Here is a 20805-nt window from a genome sequence, read left to right on the forward strand (position 1 = left end):
ATCCTGGCTAACTCGTGAAACCCCATCTCTACTAAAAATACAAAAAATTAGCTGGGCGTGGTGGCGGGCGCCTGTAGTCACAGCTACTTGGGAGGCTGAGGCAGGAAAATGTCATGAACCCGGGAAGCGGAGCTTGCAGTGAGCCGAGATCGTGCCACTGCACTCCAGCCTGGGCAACAGAGCCAGACTCCATCTCAAAAAAAAAAAAAAATTAGCCGGGCATGGTGGTACGCACCTGTAATCCCAGCTACTCAGGAGGCTGAGGCAGGAGAATCCCATGAACCTGGGCAGCAGAGGTTGCAGTGAGCCGAGATCGCACCACTGCACTCCAGCCTGGGTGACAGAGCCAGACTCCATCTCAAAAAATTAAAAAAAAAAAAAAAACCCAAATGGCATTTTCCTTGATATAGTCACATTTTTTGTGATGATAATGTACAGGATATCTAGAAATTATGCTGGACATACAAGCATATAAGATTTATGAAATGATTTTGGATAATGTATAAAGTACTGGAATCTGGCACTTTATTTGCTATTTATTTTCAGTCTCTGATGAGTAGATCCCCGTTTGTACCACAGTATTAATTTTTAATTTTTCCTGATTATCATTATAAACAGAATCAGAGGCAGCATTGAGTTTTCAAATTACTCTTGCTTTGCTTCACAGTTCCGTAGAGATATCTCAGGGGTGCCTGTGAGCAGATGCTGAGTGAACCTTGCCCCGGTCTTGTCCTCACCTCTACCCCACCTCTGTATCATAGAAACAGAACCAGATGTTTTAGGTTCAAGTCCTGTCTCTTGTATTTATTAACTGTGAAACCCTATTTCACTTCTCTGAGCTTTGATTTCTTCATCTTTAATGATAATTATTTCAGTAGATTATGATGATGATGTAATGTTTTGAAGTGCTGACTACGTGCTGGGCACTGAATTACGTGTATTACAAAATTTATTCCTCCTAAAAGCCCTGTGAATTATATGTACTGTTGTTATTACTGTTTTATAGATGAGGAAATAGAGACTTAGAGAGATTCTGTAACTAATTTTCTAAAAACTGTTCTGTGTCGGAAATGAAATTCATGTCCCGAGCAGCCAAATACCAAAGCTTGCATTCTTAGCCATGAGCTTTATACCTCCTCTACAGAATTTTTGTGAGGATTGCATTTGCTACTGTATGTGGAAGGACTTCATAAAATATGAAACTCTATACCAGGGATGCTGATTCAGTTGCATTCCCAGTAACATTTTAATCTATTGGTAACTGCTGTATAGAAAGCAGTGTGATGAGAAAAGTTTTTTGTGTCCACCTCAAGTGGGAATGAGAACTGAGATCAGTTAGTAGTATCTGCTGTGGGTACGCTTTGTCCTTATTGTGTTACACACAGTATTGTCATTATTATTAGACTGTTTTGCATAGATTTATTGAATTGCTTTTATTTCTAGCTCTTTCCATTTTTCTGAGCATTTGTTGCTTTGGAATTGAATTCAGGTTTACAAGTACATTGAAAGTTTTAAGAAAAAAATTATAAGGATACTAAGCCATTTCCCCATTGTAGTAACATATCCTTAAAAATAATTACTTGAATTATTAAGCTAGAGTGCCGCAGAAATATATTTGCTCATACTTTAATTTTTCTTCCTGAAAGTAATGCGTCAGAATGTGAAGCGAGCAACATTTGATGAAGTCTTAGAGCTCATGGCCACAGGATTTCTGCGTGGTGGGTCAGGTTTCTTAAAGAGCGGTGGAGAAATGTTAAAAGTTGGAGGGTCCGTTAATCGTGAAGTGAGAGTTGGAGTTACACAGGTTTGTAACACATATGTGTAAAATAATTTTGGCTGGGTGTGGTGGCTCATGCCTGTAATCCCAGCATTTTGGGAGGCTAAGGTGGGCGATAGCCTGAGGTCAGGAGTTTGAGACCAGCCTGACTAATATGATGAAACCCTGTCTCTACTAAAAATACCAAAAAATTAGCCAGGCATGGTGGCGCACACCTGTAGTCCCAGCTTCTCACGGGGCTGAGGTAGGAGGATCACATCAGCCAGGGAAGTGGAGGTTGCAGTGAGCCAAGATCATGCCACTATACTCTAGCCTGGGTGACAGAGGGAGACTCCGTCTCAAAAACAAAAAAAAAAAGATTTTGTTCATATCACTTATGAAACTTCATGGAAGACTGTTATGAAGTAACAGCTCACAGAGAGATTTTTAATATTGTCTGGTTTCTTTCGAAATATTTCTTTTACCAAATAAATGAGTTACATTCAAATTCCAAATTACATGCTTATATGGAAATTGAGTAGATATTTAATGATACATAAATAAACCTATGTCTACTATATTTGTGTAAATATCTTTAAAGTTCCTATGTTTTGCTTAACAGAAAATCAGATATAAAATAACTCAGTTTTCATTGAAACTATATTCAGGTAGCTTGAGCATTTAGATTTTAATATTCTCCAACAACCCTGTACCTAAAAATATTGGTTAATGCTTTGATTGGATTTTCTGTCAGTGTTTAGTCACCAATGTAATTATAAGATTATATCTGACTTATAATTTCAAATAGCAACACCAGATACGAGGTTATGGTTAATGATCTAATAATACTTAACACCTAATAAGATGAAATGGTGATCATAGTCAAAATCGTGACTGTACCTTGATCCCGGAACAAGTATAAAATATTAGTAAACAATGTTTTAACTTACAGAGAAAGTCGTAAGTAAGATTTTATAGCTCTTTAGGATGTTAAGGTTTTCTTGTTTCTGTAACCTGTTACCTTCCCGATCACTGGGGTAAATTCAGCTTCCCTTCCCTCTCACTGCTGTCCCTTTGTGTTCTTCATGAAGTTGTTATCTTAAGAACTGTTTTTTAGTCAAAGATACTTCACTAATAATTCCTATTCCGGAAGTAGTAAAAAGATCTCAAGTTTAAATTTTCTCTGTTTTAGTCTCAAATATAATTTATTCTGCATGCTGTTATCATTTATTTTTGTAGTTGCTTTATCTTTGATTTCTGTTCAGTGATGTAAGTATATCTGAAGTTGTCCCTTCCTCTATTTACAGGCGTACGTTGTTTTTGTGACAACATTGGGTGGTCAGTGGTTGGAGCGCAGCTTTGCCACGTTCCTGTCCCATGTACTTGATCTGGTTTCCCATCCTCGGGCAACACAAACACATGTGGAGGCTGTGTATTCAAGACGATGTGTTTCCTTTATCCTAAGAGCTACTGTGGGCAGTTTGCTAGGTGAAAAAGCCCAGATTGCAGCTGCCAAAGAAATCTGCCAAGCTATTGGAAAACAAATGAAAGCCGTAGGTAAGAATTGGTATCATTGTGTGTGTTGATTACCTTAGTCATTTAGTTCTTTATTATTATTCTTAATAAATATCGATAGGACTGATTAGTTTATCTGTCTGTGTGTTTTCATGCTTATTTTTATTGACTACTCTTATTTGATATTAAAATCACATAATTACAGTGAAATAGAGTTTTTAAAGATTTGGGTGGCATGTTGGTAAGATTGTGTTTTCTGTTTTATTTCTAGCACCTTTGCTGGTTTTATAACTTTCCTGGCATGCAGCAGCACATTGGTTGCTGTCTTCAAAGAATAATATATTGTGATCTTTCTGCTTTTAGGGCCTGTTGTTTTATAAACATATATTTTTATTGTTTCTTTTCCTCCCCTCATAGGCTTAATATGAAAACTTAGAGAGGAACAATTACAGATGGTTATTAGCCCCCATAAGATGCGCTGTGAAACCTCAGTTATACATAATTACAAGAATTCTTTTCTAAAAAGTATCAGTTTTATAAATTTTTCAATTTAACAAATAGTTACTGAGTGAGATTTGCAGAGCAGTAATTCGGGGTTTCAATAATGAATGAGATAAAGTTTCTGCCTTCATGGAGCTTTTAATCCAGTTGTAAGCTAAATATAAAAGCAAGGGCTGGGCGCGGTGGCTCAAGCCTGTAATCCCAGCACTTTGGGAGGCCGAGACGGGCGGATCACGAGGTCAGGAGATCGAGACCATCCTGGCTGACACGGTGAAACCCCGTCTCTACTAAAAAATACAAAAAACGAGCCGGGCGCAGTGGCGGGCGCCTGTAGTCCCAGCTACTCGGGAGGCTGAGGCAGGAGAATGGCATGAACCCGGGAGGTGGAGCTTGCAGTGAGCTGAGACCCGGCCACTGCACTCCAGCCTGGGCGGCAGAGCGAGACTCCGTCTCAAAAAAAAATAAAAAATAAAAAAATAAAAGCAAGGCAAAATATAAATTCTAAAAGACATTTTAGTTTTTTCACTATTAGAAGTATATACTAACTTTAATAAGGCAAATTATATTGCCTAATAGTGGTCTTTTGGAATAAGGATTTAATGAATAAATATCATCAATAATTTATTTTTCAGATATATATGTATTAAATGTTTTATAAAATTAGTGGAAAAAACACATAAATAGTTGTAGTTTTTGTTGTTGATAATGGCTTACTTAGTAAACTAGTTTTATTTTTTATTTTATATTATTTTATTTGAGACAGAGTGTAGCTCTGCTGCCCAGGCTGGAGTGCAGTTGTGCGATCTCAGCTCACTACAACCTCCACCTCCTGGGTTCAAATTATTCTCCTGCCTCACCCTCCTGAGTAGCTGTGATTACAGGCATGTGCCACCACATACCCTGCTAATTTTTGTATTTTTAGTAGAAACAGGGTTTCACCACATTGGCCAGGCTGGTCTTGAACTCCTGACCTCAAGTGATACACCTGCCTTGGCCTCCCAGAGTGCTGGGAGTACAGGTATGAGCCACCATGCCCAGCCAGTAAACTAGTTTTAAATGTATAGAGCTAACTGAAAATTATGAATTGTGAATTAAAGAGTGTTTAATGAGATATCATTCCTTAGATATGCTAAAATAGTCATCTATCTTAGATTCACAACTTAAAGAATAATTTGCACGTTGATTCACTGAGGAAATGTTTAGTGCACAAAATAATGGGAGTAAAATAGCAAGCCAGATGCATACAGCACCTGTCCACAGGGAGCTTAAACTTAGCAGTCAAAAGCTAGAGTTTATGCTTTTCCAAGTCCAGAAATACCTAAAAACAAAAGAGTTATTTGGCCAGGCATGGTGGCTCATGCCTGTAATCCCAGCACTTTGGGAGGCCAAGATGGGTCAATCACTTGAGGCCAGGAGTTCTTCGAGAACAGCCTGCCCAACATGGTGAAACCCTGTCTCTACTAAAAAATACAAAAATTAGTTGGGCATGGTAGTATACACCTATAGTCCCAGCTGCTCAGGAGGCTGAGGTGGGAGGATTGCTTGAACCCAGGAGGCAGAGGTTGTAGTCAGCTGAGATGGCACCACTACACTCCAGCTTGGGCAACAGAGCAAGGCTCTGTCTCAAAAAAAAAAAAAAAAAATTTAATTACAGTCCTCAATTTATTAATCTGTTATATCCTATTATTCTGTATTAAGTATTTTATAGTCTGTTAAGTCATAATGATGCAAAAAAGAAAGTTTTACTATCATTTAAAGGTTCTTAATGTTAAGGTCATAAATTCGTTATTTGATTTTTTTTTTAAGTCCTGAAAGCAGAATTAAATACAATGATACGTACTGGGGATTTGTGGGCCAGAATGTATTCTCAATTAGTAATTTGGCAAGGGATCTTTAATTATCTCTTGTCAAACACATTTCAATTCTAGGGGAAGCTAAAAGGTTGGGGTAGCGGGCAGCAAGGCTAATGGAACTTTCAGAAGCATTCCAGTAAGAAGTTCTTAAGTCATTTTCCTTATAGATCCATTTTCTGGTCAGTAATTTGACAGATACCTCCAATATATTGGAACACTTAAAGTAGCAATGGTAATAAAGTAATAATAGCTGCTAACATTTATTGAATGTGTATTACGGGCAGCATTGTGTTAAATTCTTTATATGCACTGACTTTTTAATCATCACAGTACCATTTGAAATAGGTGTGTAAGCCCGTTAACAGATAAGGAAATTGGGACAGAAAAGTTGAATATCTTGCCCAACGTCACATAACTAATAAAACTAGTGGAATTGGGATTTGAACCCGAGTCTTGTTTCTGCAGTATCTGTGCTTTTATACAAACTGGATTGCTGCCGCTCACTAAAATTAGGTTGTATTCCTGGAAGCAAAGGTATATCTCAGTGTATATTTTAGCATTATTATAAAGCCATTAAACAGTGTTTTTAAGTCACTTCAGTGTTTAGTTCTACAAGTTTTCCACTGAGAAATAACTGCATAGTTTTTAACATTGAGACATCAACTGGTATGGCTAAAATCATAAATTGTGTAGACCAAAAAAACCATTCAGTTCTCCTATGTCAAAGACATGATTTTGTGTTTCCAGAAGCAGTAGTGAATGACACAAGTGGAGAAAACAAATCTGGTGCAGCAGACATTGCAGCAAGCCAGCATGTGATGGTCTGTGCCCTCCAGGAACTCGGGAGCCTGGTGCAGAGCTTGAATGCCACCGCATCCCCTCTTATTCAAGAAGCATCTATAGGTTTGACATTCAGTTACTTCCTAGCATGTTTCTTTCACTTTTTTCAGTCATAAGTGTGATTGATATTTAATTCGTGATTAGTTGCTTATTATCATCATCAGCACTTCAGATCATCAGGTTTTACTTAAATTAAGATTCATTGTGATAGGCTGGGCGCGGTGGCTCATGCCTGTAATCCTAGCACTTTCGGAGGCCCTGGTGGGCGGATCACTTGAGATCAGGAGTTCGAGACCATCCTGGTCAACGTGGTGAAGGTCTGTCTCTACTAAAAATACAGAAATTAGCCAGGTGTGGTGACATGTGCCTGTAATCTTCTTGGGAGGCTGAGGCAGGAGAATTGCTTGAGCCCAGGAGGCATAGGTTGCAGTGAGCCAAGATCGTGCCACTGCACTCCAGCCTGGGGGACAGAGCGAGTCTCAAAAAAAAAAAAGATTCCTTGTAAAGAATATTGAATTAAATGGTTAAATAAAGTTTTGGAACAGAAATCAAAAGCAATCGTGGTAGATTTTAAATAAAAATTGACTAAAATTTGTTGAAGACTTCTATTAAATTTTACATCAACATTGGATATAATTGTACTATGTTCTTCATAGAAAACGTTCCTTTGAAGTACTCTACTATTTATGAATAATATATGTAGTTTTAGGCAAAGTTATGGATCTATATGGGTGAAATCATGGTGATTGTGATTTCAGTTATTGTTTTTTAGGTAGTCTTTGAGTTTCTGAAATAATTTGGCTTCATTAAAGAGTAATATTTTGAGTATTTCTTTTTTAGGGCTTTTGGAGATTGTGACTTCAGTGCTTCTTCATCCAAGCATGGCTGCCCGACTTGCTGCTGCGTGGTGTTTGCGCTGTGTGGCTGTGGCATTACCTTTCCAGCTGACACCATTTCTAGACAGGTGTGCAGAGCGGCTCAACAACTTGAAGACCTCACCAGAAGCTGTTAGTGGATATAGTTTTGCAATGGCTGCTTTGTTAGGTGGAGTACATCAGTGTCCTTTGGGCATTCCTCATGCCAAAGGAAAGGTATGACGGAGATCCTAGATATGTGAATGTTGTCACATGGGCTTTGGTCTTCATAGGAATGCTGCTGTGTTTGATGTTGAATGGGATGGTCAAATAACAGTTTTACTATGTTAATGTAAAACATAGTGTTCTTACTATAGGGTTAGCAGACCCTAATTATAATTTGGTATTTAATTCTGATGTAAGGATAATAGATTTTGTCTAAGTATAGTAACATGTTATAATTTATTTTAGAGGGAAAGAATAAAAAACAGCCTAGGCAACATAGTGAGACCCCTTCATTATAAAAAATTAAAATTAAAGTTAGCCAAGCTTCATGGTCCTAGCTGCTGGGGAGGATGGGTTGGAAGGATCACTTGAGCCCAGGAGTTTGAGGTTACAGTGAGCTATGAACATGCCACTGTCCTCCAGCCTGGATGACAGACCGAGACCTACACTGTCTCTAAAAAAAAAAAACCCAACCTTATACTAATATAGTAATTATTTGAAAGTCAGAGCTTTTCTTTTAGCTTTTAGAAATAAAAGTTCACATTGCTGTATATTCAAAGATGTTAGGAGAATATGCTATTGTCATATTTAGCATTTTGATAATGTTTAATAAAAACTGAGTCGTTTTAATAAATCATGGCTGGACATGATGGCTCATGCCTGTAATCCCAGCACTTTGAGAGGCTGAGGCAGGTGGATCATTTGAGGTCAGGAGTTTGACACCAGCCTGGCTGACATGGTGAAACCTTGTCTCTACTAAAAATACAGAAAAATTAGCCAGGCATTGTGGCCCATGCCTGTAATCCCAGCTACTTGGGAGGCTGAGGCAAGAGAATCGCTTGAACCCAGTAGGCGGAAGTTGCAGTGAGCTGAGATTGCGCTACTGCACTCCAGCCTGAGTGACAGAGTAAGACTCCGTCTCAAAAAATAAAATAAAAATATGAGTAGCTTTTTTTTTCTGCTTTCTTTCTATTTATATTACTATCATGGTTTTCTTCTCAGTAATCTTAAGTGTTTATATAAATATTATGTGAAACTTTACATAGGCAGATTGGGGCTAGAGTTTTAAATTTTTATTTTTTTTCTGAGACATTAAGCCCAGGTCCATTCATAGGAGTTGCATAGCTACCAATGAAATCCAGACTTCGCTCTCACTTTGTCAAACAGTTGCTTCCTCATTCTTCCCATTTTCCTTAGACTTTCTGTCTTCCCCACACCTCGCATCTTCCTCACACCACTTTCATATTTTACATTTGCCCAGAGATCCTTAGGGACTACCCAGTACTCAGAGAGTAAAATATAATCTCCTTTGTCTGATAAACTGCTGTCTTATAATTTGACTTCATTCTGTCTGTTCATTCTAATTTCCTGTTGCTCTGATTAGACTAGTTATCTTGCTTCCTTCTCTGGCCTTTTCAACTTAGAAGCCTTTGCTTTGCTAACCCCGTAGAGTTTCATCTCCCCGCTTATTCAGCTGTACCAAATTTAAGTCTATACTAGCCATTCCGTGTGGATATTAATACAGCAAAGCACTCAGAACAGGTCTAGCCCATGTGGCCACTAAATAAATGCTATCATTATTGGCACTATTATTCCACATTCAAAGATTTGTTGAACTCCTATTATGCATCTCCCATTGAGCTAACCTTGCCTGGGCGTGGTGGCTCAGACCTGTAACCCAATGCCTAGGGAGGCTGAGGCTGGAGGATCACTTTAGGTCAGAAGTTTGAGACCAACCTGGGAAACATAGCAAGACCCTCTCATACAAAAAAATAAAAAATGAAATTTTTAAAATTAGCCAAATATGTTGGCATACACTTGTAGTCCTAGCTACTCAGGAGGCTGAGGTAGGAGGATCCCTTGAGCCCAGGAATTCCACGTTACACCGAGCTATGATTGTGCCACTGCACCCCAGCCTGGGTGACAGAGTGAGACCCTGTCTCTAAAAACCAAACAAATAAATAAGCTAATCTTTTGGAGCTTACCGTCTTAGAAGACACAGGAAAAATGATAAGTGGATTTGTCGCATGATGAAATGACAAAAGTAGTAGCACAGATGCTATGTTAACTTATTTTATCCTTGCAAGGCTGAGATAGGCATTCCTGTTATTTCTGTTTTTACCAGTGATGGAACTAAGTTGTTCTAGATGAGAATGCGAGTAAATGGCAGAGATGGCATTTGCCCTGGAGCTTGTCCTTAACTACTACACTGTTCTGGGTCTCTTCAGAGTCATCATTTCAGTCAAGACTGACCAGGTCTTGATGTCTTCAAAACATGCTAATAACGTGAAAGGAGAAAGTCTTCTTTTGTGTGTGTGTGGTTTTTTTTTTTGTTTTGGAGACGGAGTCTCACTCTGTCACCCAGGCTGGAGTGTAGTAGTGCGATCTCAGCTCACTGCAACCTCTGCCTCCCCAGTTCCAGCAATTCTCCTGCCTCATCCTCCCGCAGAGCTTGGACTACAGGTGCCCGCCACCATGCCCAGCTAATTTTTTTGTATTTTTTAGTAGAGACAGGGTTTCACCGTGTTGCCCAGGCTGGTTTTGAACTCCTGAGCTCAGGCAATCCGCCTGCCTCAGCCTCCCAAAGTGCTAGGATTACAGTCATGAGCCACCGCGCCTGGCCAACAACTTCTTTTAAGTAAAGTATGCTAGTTATCTGTGTCGTTATTTAATTTAACTTCTTTGAATTAAAATCCAATTCTAAACTTTTCTTGCAGATGGTAGTTAGTATTGCTGAAGATCTTTTACGAACTGCTGCCCAAAATAGCAGGCTATCTTTACAGCGCACCCAAGCTGGCTGGCTTTTACTTGGAGCACTTATGACTTTAGGTATAATTATATTTGAGTAGGATTTTGTCACACTATAACCGTCAGTAGCCTGTAAAGTAAATTTAATTGAAAAGTATTAAACTTCACATTCTAGATTTTCATTGAAGTTGTAAAAATGGTAAAGATGTTTTCCTCGTCATTTGCTAGTAGATTTCTCTTTTTGGTAATTAGTGCTTAAGTACATTTAGTGAGAAAGTTGTTAGCGAAGTTTCACCTTTACCATCAGAATAACCGTTGTCTACCTGATGAGTTTAGTGTTTAAAAGAGGTGAAAATATGAGGAAAAATGCCATCCCCTAAGTGAAAACCAGCAATGTGATTTTAGTAGAGTGGTAAAGTCACATTTAATTGGTGTTGGTATCTTCTGGGGTAACGCTTAATGTGTTTCACTCTTAAGTAGTATGACAAATCGGCAATACAGGTAAAATTTAACTTGTACATAGTACAAAAATACCTGTTATTGTGATGGCCTATGTTCACATTTTAGTTCATATGTTTAGCTGCTGCTGTAAAAAGTGTGTGTATATGTGTACTACAAAGTTATGATACAGATCTAAGCTTCTGTCTATTGGAAATTATAGTTTGACCACCTTTTCTTTTCTGAAGAAAATAAAAAGTTGCAACTCATTTCCAGGAGTTTATGTTAAGTGTTATGTTAAATGAGTTATTTAGCAATGTAAATATAGATTCCTAGGTCTGAATATATTGCTTCTCCATGAAACTAAATTGGCCATGTAAATTACCCCCAAAACTGAGGAATATGTATATGTATGTGTGTGGGAGTGGGTGTATCTGTTTATATACATATATATATATATGAAAAAGACCTCATAGAATGTGTCCCGGATATATTTTATTGATAATATGCAATCCACCATTCTCAATATAGTTGGGTAATCCTTTAAAAATTGCTTTTTGTATATTTTATGTTTGGATTCTGAAAGTATTGATAGTTTAAGGTGAACTTTGTTATGCTTTGATCTATATTTTAATCAGTGAATGAAGTTTGAAAATAATGTAATTTTAGAGATAAAAATAGCGTGAAATGACAAATACTATTAAATATCAGTATTTTAGGCCGGGCGCGGTGGCTCAAGCCTGTAATCCCAGCACTTTGGGAGGCCGAGGCGGGTGGATCACGAGGTCAGGAGATCGAGAGACTATCTTGGCTAACATGGTGAAACCCCGTCTCTACTAAAAATACAAAAAACTAGCCGGGCGTGGTGGCGGGCGCCTGTAGTCTCAGCTACTTGGGAGGCTGAGGCGGGAGAATGGCGTGAACCCGGGAGGCGGAGCTTGCAGTGAGCCGAGATCACGCCACTGCACTCCAGCCTGGGAGACACAGCGAGACTCCGTCTCAAAAAAAAAAAAAAAAAAATCAGTATTTTACTCTATTTTCGTCTCTAAAGTTACATAAAGTTTGTGTTGGGCTCATTTTCCCTGACACCTGTTTGTCAGGTTTGTTACATTATATTTTCATTTTCTTGGTTAGGACCATCTGTCGTTCGTTACCATCTGCCCAAGATGTTGTTATTGTGGCGAAATGTTTTCCCACGTTCCTTAAAGGAATTGGAAGCTGAGAAGGCCCGAGGCGATTCTTTTACCTGGCAGGTAACTTTGGAAGGTCGTGCTGGAGCCCTATGTGGTAAGAACTGAAAGGATTGTACTTTCACAATATTAGGATATTACTAAAATATTTGTAAAGTAAAAGAAACTAGGTAATGATAAATTCATAGGCTTTTAGATTTAAAAAGAAGCTTTATAAATGATCCACTTCAGTTTGCTAATTTTGTAATAAAAATGAAACCGAGACTCTGACAAGTGTTTAGACCTGGTGGTTAGACAGGAACTAGAACCCAGTCCTTTGATTCCCACTTGTTGCTATCTTACCTGTCAAAGAAGCACTGAGTCACCATGTGGGGGGGAAAAAAAAAACCCCAATAGCTATTTTAAAGAAAAAGAGGCCGGGCGTGGTGGCTCAAGCCTGTAATCCCAGCACTTTGGGAGGCCGAGACGGGTGGATCACGAGGTCAGGAGATCGAGACCATCCTGGCTAACACGGTGAAACCCCGTCTCTACTAAAAAATACAAAAAACTAGCCAGGCGAGGTGGCAGGCGTCTGTAGTCCCAGCTACTCGGGAGGCTGAGGCAGGAGAATGGCGTAAACCCGGGAGGCGGAGCTTGCAGTGAGCTAAGATCCGGCCACTGCACTCCAGCCTGGGCGACAGAGCGAGACTCTGTCTCAAAAAAAAAAAGAAAAGAAAAAGAAAAAGAAACTCAGAATTACCAAAGTGATTGCATTTGCAGTTAGTCTTTTCATAATGGAGAAACAGCTGTTTTTTTACATCCTTATCAAATCTCCAAACCTTAATATGTTGTTCAGATGTCAACATCACAAAAATTACAGATACAGTTGTTTTTGTCTGGGAGTTACAGGAAACACTCAGGTTTTGTTTCATTTGAGAACTAGAATGACATTGGATGTCCTAGTTCTTTTTTAGTTTATCTCAGGGTGAAAAGTACTTCTTTTCCCAAACTGGGAGAGAGATACATGTTTAACCACAAGGGCAGCCAGGCTAGGGGGCACCTTTACTCACACATCTAGGAGGTGTTTTAGTCTTGGCTCTATTGCTAAAGGGCCAATAAAAATATTCTTTTCTTACTGGACCATTTTTGTTTGTATACGTATTTACATAAATATATGTAAAAATTCAAAATGCGAAAATATATGTAGTGGCTGGGTGTGGTGGCTCACGCCTGTAATCCCAGCACTTTGAGAGGCTGAGGCAGGTGGATCACTCTCAGGAGTTCTAGACCAGCCTGACCAATATGGTGAAACCCCATCTCTACTAAAGATGCAAAAATTAGCCAGGTGTGGTGGTGGCCACCTATAGTCCCAGCTACTCGGGAGACTGAGACAGGAGAATTGCTTGAACCTGGGACACGGAGGTTGCAGTAACATGGAGGTTGTAGTGAGCCGAGATCCCGCCACTGCACTCCAGCCTGAGTGAGAGTGAGACTCCGTCTCAAAAAATATTTATATATATGTGTATGTATATACACACACACACACACACACACACACACGTATCTGTAAAAATTGCAAAAATATATGTAATATATGTAAAAATTCATGTAAATTTTAAGGCACTGTTTATACACATAAATGTATATGTGTATAAACATAAATGTATATGTGTATAAACAGTGCCTTAAAATTTCTTTCTTTGTAGTCATCTGAGTTCCTATGGGATTATAGTCCTCTGATTTCTACCCACAGAAATCTCTCCAACCAGTACCTTCTCTTCCTCCATTTTTCTGTCCACCTTTTTTCTAGCCTTTTCCATGATTTTTCTTTGTAGTTGTTGCAAGTTTTTCTTTTGGTTCGACGTGGTTTCAGAACCTTGTATGTTGTAATAATTAAATATTATAACTGCCTTTATATTTATACAATTTTGTAAATTCATATTCACAAAAGCTACTACAAATCTGTCCTTTTAAACATTTTAGCCATGAGGAGCTTTGTTGCACATTGTCCTGAGCTCCTAACCGAAGATGTGATTCGAAAATTGATGACCCCTATTGAATGTGCCATGACCATGATGTCACAGTAAGTAAGCAATTAGGACAAGTTCACATCCTATTTTATATATTAAATATATAACAAATTATATATATAAAATATATAACACATTATATATAATCAAATATATATTAAATATATATATTATAGTTCTCAGCCATATTTTGTGCTTTCTTCTAGAATCATCTAGGAAACATATACAACTTTATTTTTATAATATAACTTTACAAATTACAGCAATGGTATGGACTGAAATACAGTTGTATCTTAAAGTGTTTTTGTTACAGTGAAGATCACAACATAAGCTAAAATGAAAATGTTTACTTATCAGTGTACTTTGGCAGTACACTGATACATTGCTAAAAAAATGTATAAGTAATACTTATTCTGGTAAGCCAATACCAACTATGTTTTTGATATTTTAGCATTCCATCTGTAATTAAAGCCCATGGAGCTCATCTGAAAGCCAGTGCTGCAATGGTCCGTTTAAGACTTTATGATATCTTGGCTTTGTTACCTCCAAAAACGTATGAAGGTAAATTAAACATTTGTGGTATCTGATAAAAATTTTTCTTTACAGTTCTTCACTCTGTTATAGAGTCTGACCAAGGCTCTCCCGTGGACTTACTTTGCAAAGGAAGGTCACCGTTTTATTTTTCTTTATGTAGAGTAGCTAATGCTTGTTGACTGCTTACTGTGTTCTGGGTCTCGTTTTTAGCCCTTTGCATGTATTAGCTTCTTTGACTCTATTGCAACTTATGAGGCCATTAGTCCTGTTTTATAGATGAAGAATCTCAGATTGAGAGACTTAAAGAAACTTAACTTACCCAAGACTTACAGGTAGTTAAGTGGCAGAGCTTGGATTCAAATCTAGCTGGTTTATCTTCAAAGTATGCACTTTTTTTTTTTGAGACGGAGTCTCGCTCTGTCGCCCAGGCTGGAGTGCAGTGGCCGGATCTTAGCTCACTGCAAGCTCCGCCTCCCGGGTTTACACCATTCTCCTGCCTCAGCCTCCCGAGTAGCTGGGACTACAGGCACCCGCCACCTCGCCCGGCTAGTTTTTTGTATTTTTTTAGTAGAGACGGGGTTTCACCGCGTTAGCCAGGATGGTCTCGATCTCCTGACCTCGTGATCCGCCCGTCTCGGCCTCCCAAAGTGCTGGGATTACAGGCTTGAGCCACCGCCCCCGGCCCAAAGTATGCACTTTTAATGCTTCGTATATATTGTAATATAGCCAATATGCTTCCTATATATTGTAATATAGCCAATAATTCAAGGATCCGGAGGGAGAAATCAAATATTATATAAAATATTAATAGTAAATAAACCATTGATTTCTTTCTGGTATCATCATGCCCAGGAATTTTGGTGTGCTGTGGTTCATTGTTTATACATTACTGGGCAAATAATAGTAAATAATCATCATATCATATTTAATATATTTAAAATAAAGTATCTTTTTTGTGTGTATGTTTGAGACAGGGTCTTGCTGTGTTGCAGAGATTTGTCTCAATCTCTTAGGCTCAAGCAATCCTCCCGCCTCAGCCTGCTGAGTAGCTGGGACTACAAGCATGCTATGGCACGTGCCTCTCTTTCCTCTATTTGAGTTTTTTGGTTATTTTAAATAATTTGGGCAAAAAGACACAATACAGTATATGAAAGGAAGTACCATTATTGTATATTAAAACCAGCATTTAAATATAGATTTTTTTAAGAAGAGAACAAATACCTAATTATTTTATTCCTGTTGAACATGTTGCAGCTCTTTGTGGGCAATGATTATAATTTTCACAAAAATTGTTCTTTTTAATCTGATCTGAAGTTCTGTTTTTTAGGATCTTTTAATGCACTTCTTAGAGAACTGGTAGCGGAATTCACTTTGACTGACAACTCAGCCAACACAACTACTTCCCTCCTCAGATCCCTCTGCCATTATGATGATAGTGTTCTTCTTGGTTCTTGGCTTCAGGAAACTGATCATAAATCAATTGAGGACCAGGTAATAAGCCATACAGGGAAATGAAATACTTAATCTGAAACAATGGTCCTATTACACATTGTCACTTAAAAAGAAAATAGTGTATAGAAAGGTTTAATCCCCATTTAGTGTTCTTAGACACTTAAAGATGGCATCCTGGTGGTAGTGAAAAAAGTTAAACAGGAAGAGTTAGAATTTGGCAAATTGTCTTTATTTAATATTCTTTGTATTTAGATACCTTGTGGTGGCTGTGATAAAGATCAGTTTTAATTGGCTTTTTGGTTTTTGGTATTTTGTTTTGTTTTAGTTTTGTTTTGGGACAGGTTGGAAAGGAATAAGTTAGTAGGTTGAAGATTTAGAACTTTTGCCCACTGAATATATTATTTCTTATGTACTTTTTAAAAAGAGTGATTAAAGCCCCATTTAAAATAACTTTGTGGGATTAAGTTCTTGCTTATATTGTTCACGCAATAAGGTAGGTAGTGTAAACATGTTTTCAAATGAATAAAGCTTTTCTTAAAATTGTAGAAAATGTTACTGATGATTTTTTAATGACCAAATTAACGTTTTGGTCTGTTTTCAAATGTTCGGATCCAATCATTCTTTTTTTGTTGCCTTTTCTCCTTTTTCCTCTGCTGTAATCCTCATTCCTAATGTTTAATAAGTAGATTTCCTAAAGTAGATTTTGAAGAATTTTTATTTCACTCTTTTGCAGCTCCAGCCAAACAGTGCATCAGGAAGTGGGGCTCTGGAACATGATCCTTCCTCCATTTATTTACGGATCCCTGCTGGAGAAGCAGTACCTGGTCCCCTCCCTCTCGGAGTCTCAGTCATTGATGCCTCTGTGGCCCTTTTTGGTGTAGTGTTTCCTCATGTTTCTTATAAACACCGGTTAGTATAAAGTCAGTCAGGTAATTTTTGTTAAATATTATATTAAATAAAGAGTAGATTTTCTCATCCCAGTTAACTCTGCAGTAAAGTGAGTTATTATAATACTTAAACAGTACTCTTACAGATTTACTAACATAAGTGACACATACATGATGAAAAAAATTGCACGCAAATTCCATATAATTTGAGACTGTATGTAAGATTTGACCCTGTGAACTAGCATCTGATATCCGTTGCATTGTGGACTGTGTATTCCTTAACAAAATTTTCATTATATATGCTAGAAATGACAACTATTGGCCAAAAAAATGCATTATAATAGTTCGTTTGATAGTTCATAAGTAGGTCTTGACTATACCTTTAATTAAGGATGTCAATTTGCTAAGTCTGTTGACTTTGTTGTTGAAGAAGTAAATGGGTGAAAATTCCACTCCCTAATAGCATTTGTGAGATGATTCAAGTCTAGAACTTGGAAACTAACATAATTGGTTCTTTTTGTAATAGAAGCATTTTGGTTTGCTATATTCTATATCCACAGACACTATTCCTAGCTTTAGTAGGCAGTTTGCATGTTGTGATTTTCCCAAAAGGAAAACAGAAATGAATTAATACAAGACCATCACAGATAACTTAAAAGCTTTACAAAATTAAAATGCGTTAGAAATATTGTTGGGTCTGGTGTAGTGGCTTATGTCTGCAATCCCAGCACTTTGGGAGGCTAAGGCAAGAGAATTGCTTGAGGCCAGGAGTTTGAGACCAGCCTGGGAAACATAGTGAGACACTCATCTCTACAAAAATTACAAAATAAAAAATGTTTTTAATATGTAGGTTACTTGATTAATTGCTTTTTAATTTGAGGAGAAAAAATATATCTTTAAATATGTAGGTTACTTGATTAATTTCTTTTTCATTTGAGGAGAAAAAAGTTTAAATATGAAACTTTACCCTACCCGAATATCTTTAAGAACATTTGGTTGCCACATAAATGTTAAATGATGTTAAAGGTGGAAGAATCTTATAAAGCATCTATTTTAACATTTTGGTTTTAAATCTTAAGGAACTCCATATCTAAGAGTTTTTGGTTTACCCAAGGTTATACAACTAGCTATGAAAGTTATAGCTGAAATCCAGGATTATCTTAATTCTATATGATTGCTTTTATAGAATAAGATGAAGTATAAATAAATAAATTCTATTAAAAATATAAACATAATAAATAACGTAAATATCCAACAGTAGGTTAAGTGAATAAATAATAGAAAGTCCATTTGTGTAGAGACAATGTTTTGATAGAAGATGCTCATGATACAATGTAAATTAAAAAGGTAAAAAGCTAGAAGTGATCCTACTTTGGTTTTTAACCAGCAGGCTGTGCAGCTTAATATATTTACTGCTGTTCTTAGTGCACTAAAGGTACTTACTTACTTTTAAAAGTTTTTTAAAGCACATCAAAATGTGCATGTATACACTTACATCTGAATCTATATCTTCATGTGAGTTTTGAAGAATGCTTTGACCTGAGACCTGTGGACTATTGTAAATTGAGCTTTAAATCCATAATTACAGCGACCTCAGGGAGATTTTATTACCAACTTTAGGTCATAATTGTCTTAGTACTAAATCCAACTTCCTTGGATTCTTTTGTTTCACATCATTTCTTTTTAGAAGAATACTCTCTCACTCTCTTTTTATCAAAATCTTCTGAAATGGGCCGCTCCCACCTATAATCCCAGCACTTCAGGAGGCCAAGGTGGGCAGATCACCTGAGGTCAGAAGTTCGAGACCAGTCTGGCCAACATGGTGAAATCCTGTCTCTACTAAAAATACAAAATTAGCTGGATGTAGAGGCAAACACCTGTAGTCCCAGCTACTCAGGAGGCTGAGGCAGGAGAATCATTTGAGCCCAGGAGGCAGAGGTTGCAGGGAGGCAAGATTATACCATTGCACTCCAGCCTGGGCAACAGGAGGGAAACTCAGTCTCCAAAAAAAAACAAAAAAAAAAGACTGGGCGTGGTGGCTCACACCCAGCACTTTGGGAGGCCGAGGTGCTCAGGGCGGATCACCTGAGGTCAGGAGTTCGAGACCAGCCTGAGCAACGTGGAGAAACCCGGTCTCTACTAAAAATACAAAATTAGCCAGATGTGGTGGCACATGCCTGTAATCCCAGCTGCTCAGGAGGCTGAGGCAGGAGAATTGCTTGAACCTGGGAGGTGGAGATTGTGGTGAACCAAGATCGTGCCATGGCACTCCAGCCTGGGCAATAAGAGCGAAACTTCATCTCAAAAGAAAAAGAGAGAAAAATCATCTAAGATGGCCATGGATTTTTTTTTTTTATAAACCGATTCTTTTTTTGTGTTAATGCAAAGAACAATTCACTTCTGGTTTTTTACATTTTAAAAAGTTAGCCAAAGCTTAATCTTTTTTGAACTTTCTTGAAAGCTTTGGAGGCTAGGACATGAGGTACTATTCTCTCTAAGAGTATTTTTAAAAAAGGAAAAAGAATTATACTACATTAAAAATTTTCTAACTTAAAAATCTTCCACAGAGATACATAATTAATGATTGTTATCTGTACAAGAAACCTTGAGCATCTACTAGATGCCAGGCGCTTTGTTGGACGCTGCTGTTAATGTCCAACATTATGGACATTATGACCTTATTTTTGTTGGACACTGCTGTTAATGTCCAACATAATAATTATGACCTTATTTTGTTAATTGAAACTTAATATCTAGTCTTTTGTCTTGTTCCATTTAATAACCGCATGTCTGTATAATAATTTGGGAGAAGGAGATCTGATTTGGACTAGCTGTGGGAATGAAATAGAAAAGAGCGTGGGGAATTATTTGCTAAACAATTAACTTGTACTCTTCTAATCGGTTTTTTGAGCCATATTGGAATAAAATTTGTCACTAATGTGATTTTTTTCTTATTGTTATAGATTACAAATGTTGGATCACTTTGCCGAATGTGTTAAACAAGCTAAAGGTGTCCGCCAGCAGGCTGTGCAGCTTAACATATTTACTGCTGTTCTTAGTGCACTAAAGGTATTTGCTTTTAAAACGTACTATTCTGAAATATGATTTTAATTAATGCATTTAATAAGCCAGACATAGCAAGATTATTGTAATGTTTATATGTGTATCACTTGGTAACTATGCCTTTATATTAGCTTAATTAAATTACTTGAAACTTTATGTTAAGGCTCAGTGTAGTTAAATAAGCGTTTTATATTATAATGTTGTTAAAGTTTATGTTTCAATTTGAACTTCAGATTTTACAAGTGCCAATAAATTCTTTCAGAATTTTCGAAGATGTTTGACGAATGAAATCTGATATTCTACTGAAGGTTAACTAAATAGAACTGAAGCTTGATTTGTGGTTTAGGCCATAAATCATGTGAGGCAGTGTTATATAGTTGAAAGAATGTTGCATTTAGAGATTGTGTTCTAGTTAAGCTGCTGTAGGTGTCTAGAGTAATTTCCTTAACCTTTTTTAACTTTTTTTGAATTGTAGTTTCTACAGGTATGAAGTAGAATACAGTAGTCCCTTCCTTATCCACAGTTTTGCTTTCTGCAGTTTCAGTTACCTATGATCAACTGTGGTTTGAAAATACTTTAAATGGAAAATTCCAGAAATAATTTGTAAGTTTTCAATTGTGCAGCATTCTGAGCAGCATGATAAAATCTTGTACTGTCCTGCTCCATCTTGCCCTGTCCTGCCCAGGACGAAAATCATCTCATTGTCCAGTGATTCCACACTTTCTGCCCTACCTGTCTGCTAGTCACTTAGTTACCATCTGTCTCAGTTATCTGATGGGATGCTGTGGTATGACAGCACGTGTGTTCAGGTACCCCTTATTTTACTTCATACTGGCCCCAAAGTGCAAAAGTAGTGATTCTGGCAATTTGGATATGCCAAGGGGAAGCTGTAAAGTGCTTTCTTTAAGTGAAAAAGAGAAAATTCTCAAGAAGGAAAGAA

At 37.6% G+C, this 20805-nt stretch overlaps 2 protein-coding genes across 6 annotated transcripts in view; one reads left to right on the forward strand and one right to left on the reverse strand.

Annotated features, from left to right (window-relative positions):
- The window catches only part of GPATCH11 (G-patch domain containing 11), a 121057-nt gene that overhangs the window by 26585 nt on the left and 73667 nt on the right, over nt 1-20805 (reverse strand). The window lies entirely within an intron of this gene.
- HEATR5B (HEAT repeat containing 5B) overlaps nt 1-20805 on the forward strand; it is a 102921-nt gene that overhangs the window by 11963 nt on the left and 70153 nt on the right. For all 5 annotated transcript variants that reach the window (XM_050753289.1, XM_050753291.1, XM_050753292.1 and 2 more), the window contains 11 exons: nt 1647-1804; nt 3064-3313; nt 6373-6528; nt 7306-7556; nt 10262-10373; nt 11865-12017; nt 13883-13982; nt 14381-14490; nt 15791-15954; nt 16649-16824; nt 19766-19871. In XM_050753289.1, coding sequence (XP_050609246.1) covers nt 1647-1804; nt 3064-3313; nt 6373-6528; nt 7306-7556; nt 10262-10373; nt 11865-12017; nt 13883-13982; nt 14381-14490; nt 15791-15954; nt 16649-16824; nt 19766-19871 — 1736 coding nt within the window. The remainder of the gene's footprint in view (nt 1-1646; nt 1805-3063; nt 3314-6372; nt 6529-7305; nt 7557-10261; nt 10374-11864; nt 12018-13882; nt 13983-14380; nt 14491-15790; nt 15955-16648; nt 16825-19765; nt 19872-20805) is intronic.

Source organism: Macaca thibetana, chromosome 13 (assembly GCF_024542745.1).
Source record: "Macaca thibetana thibetana isolate TM-01 chromosome 13, ASM2454274v1, whole genome shotgun sequence".
NCBI classification, from domain to species: domain Eukaryota; kingdom Metazoa; phylum Chordata; class Mammalia; order Primates; family Cercopithecidae; genus Macaca; species Macaca thibetana.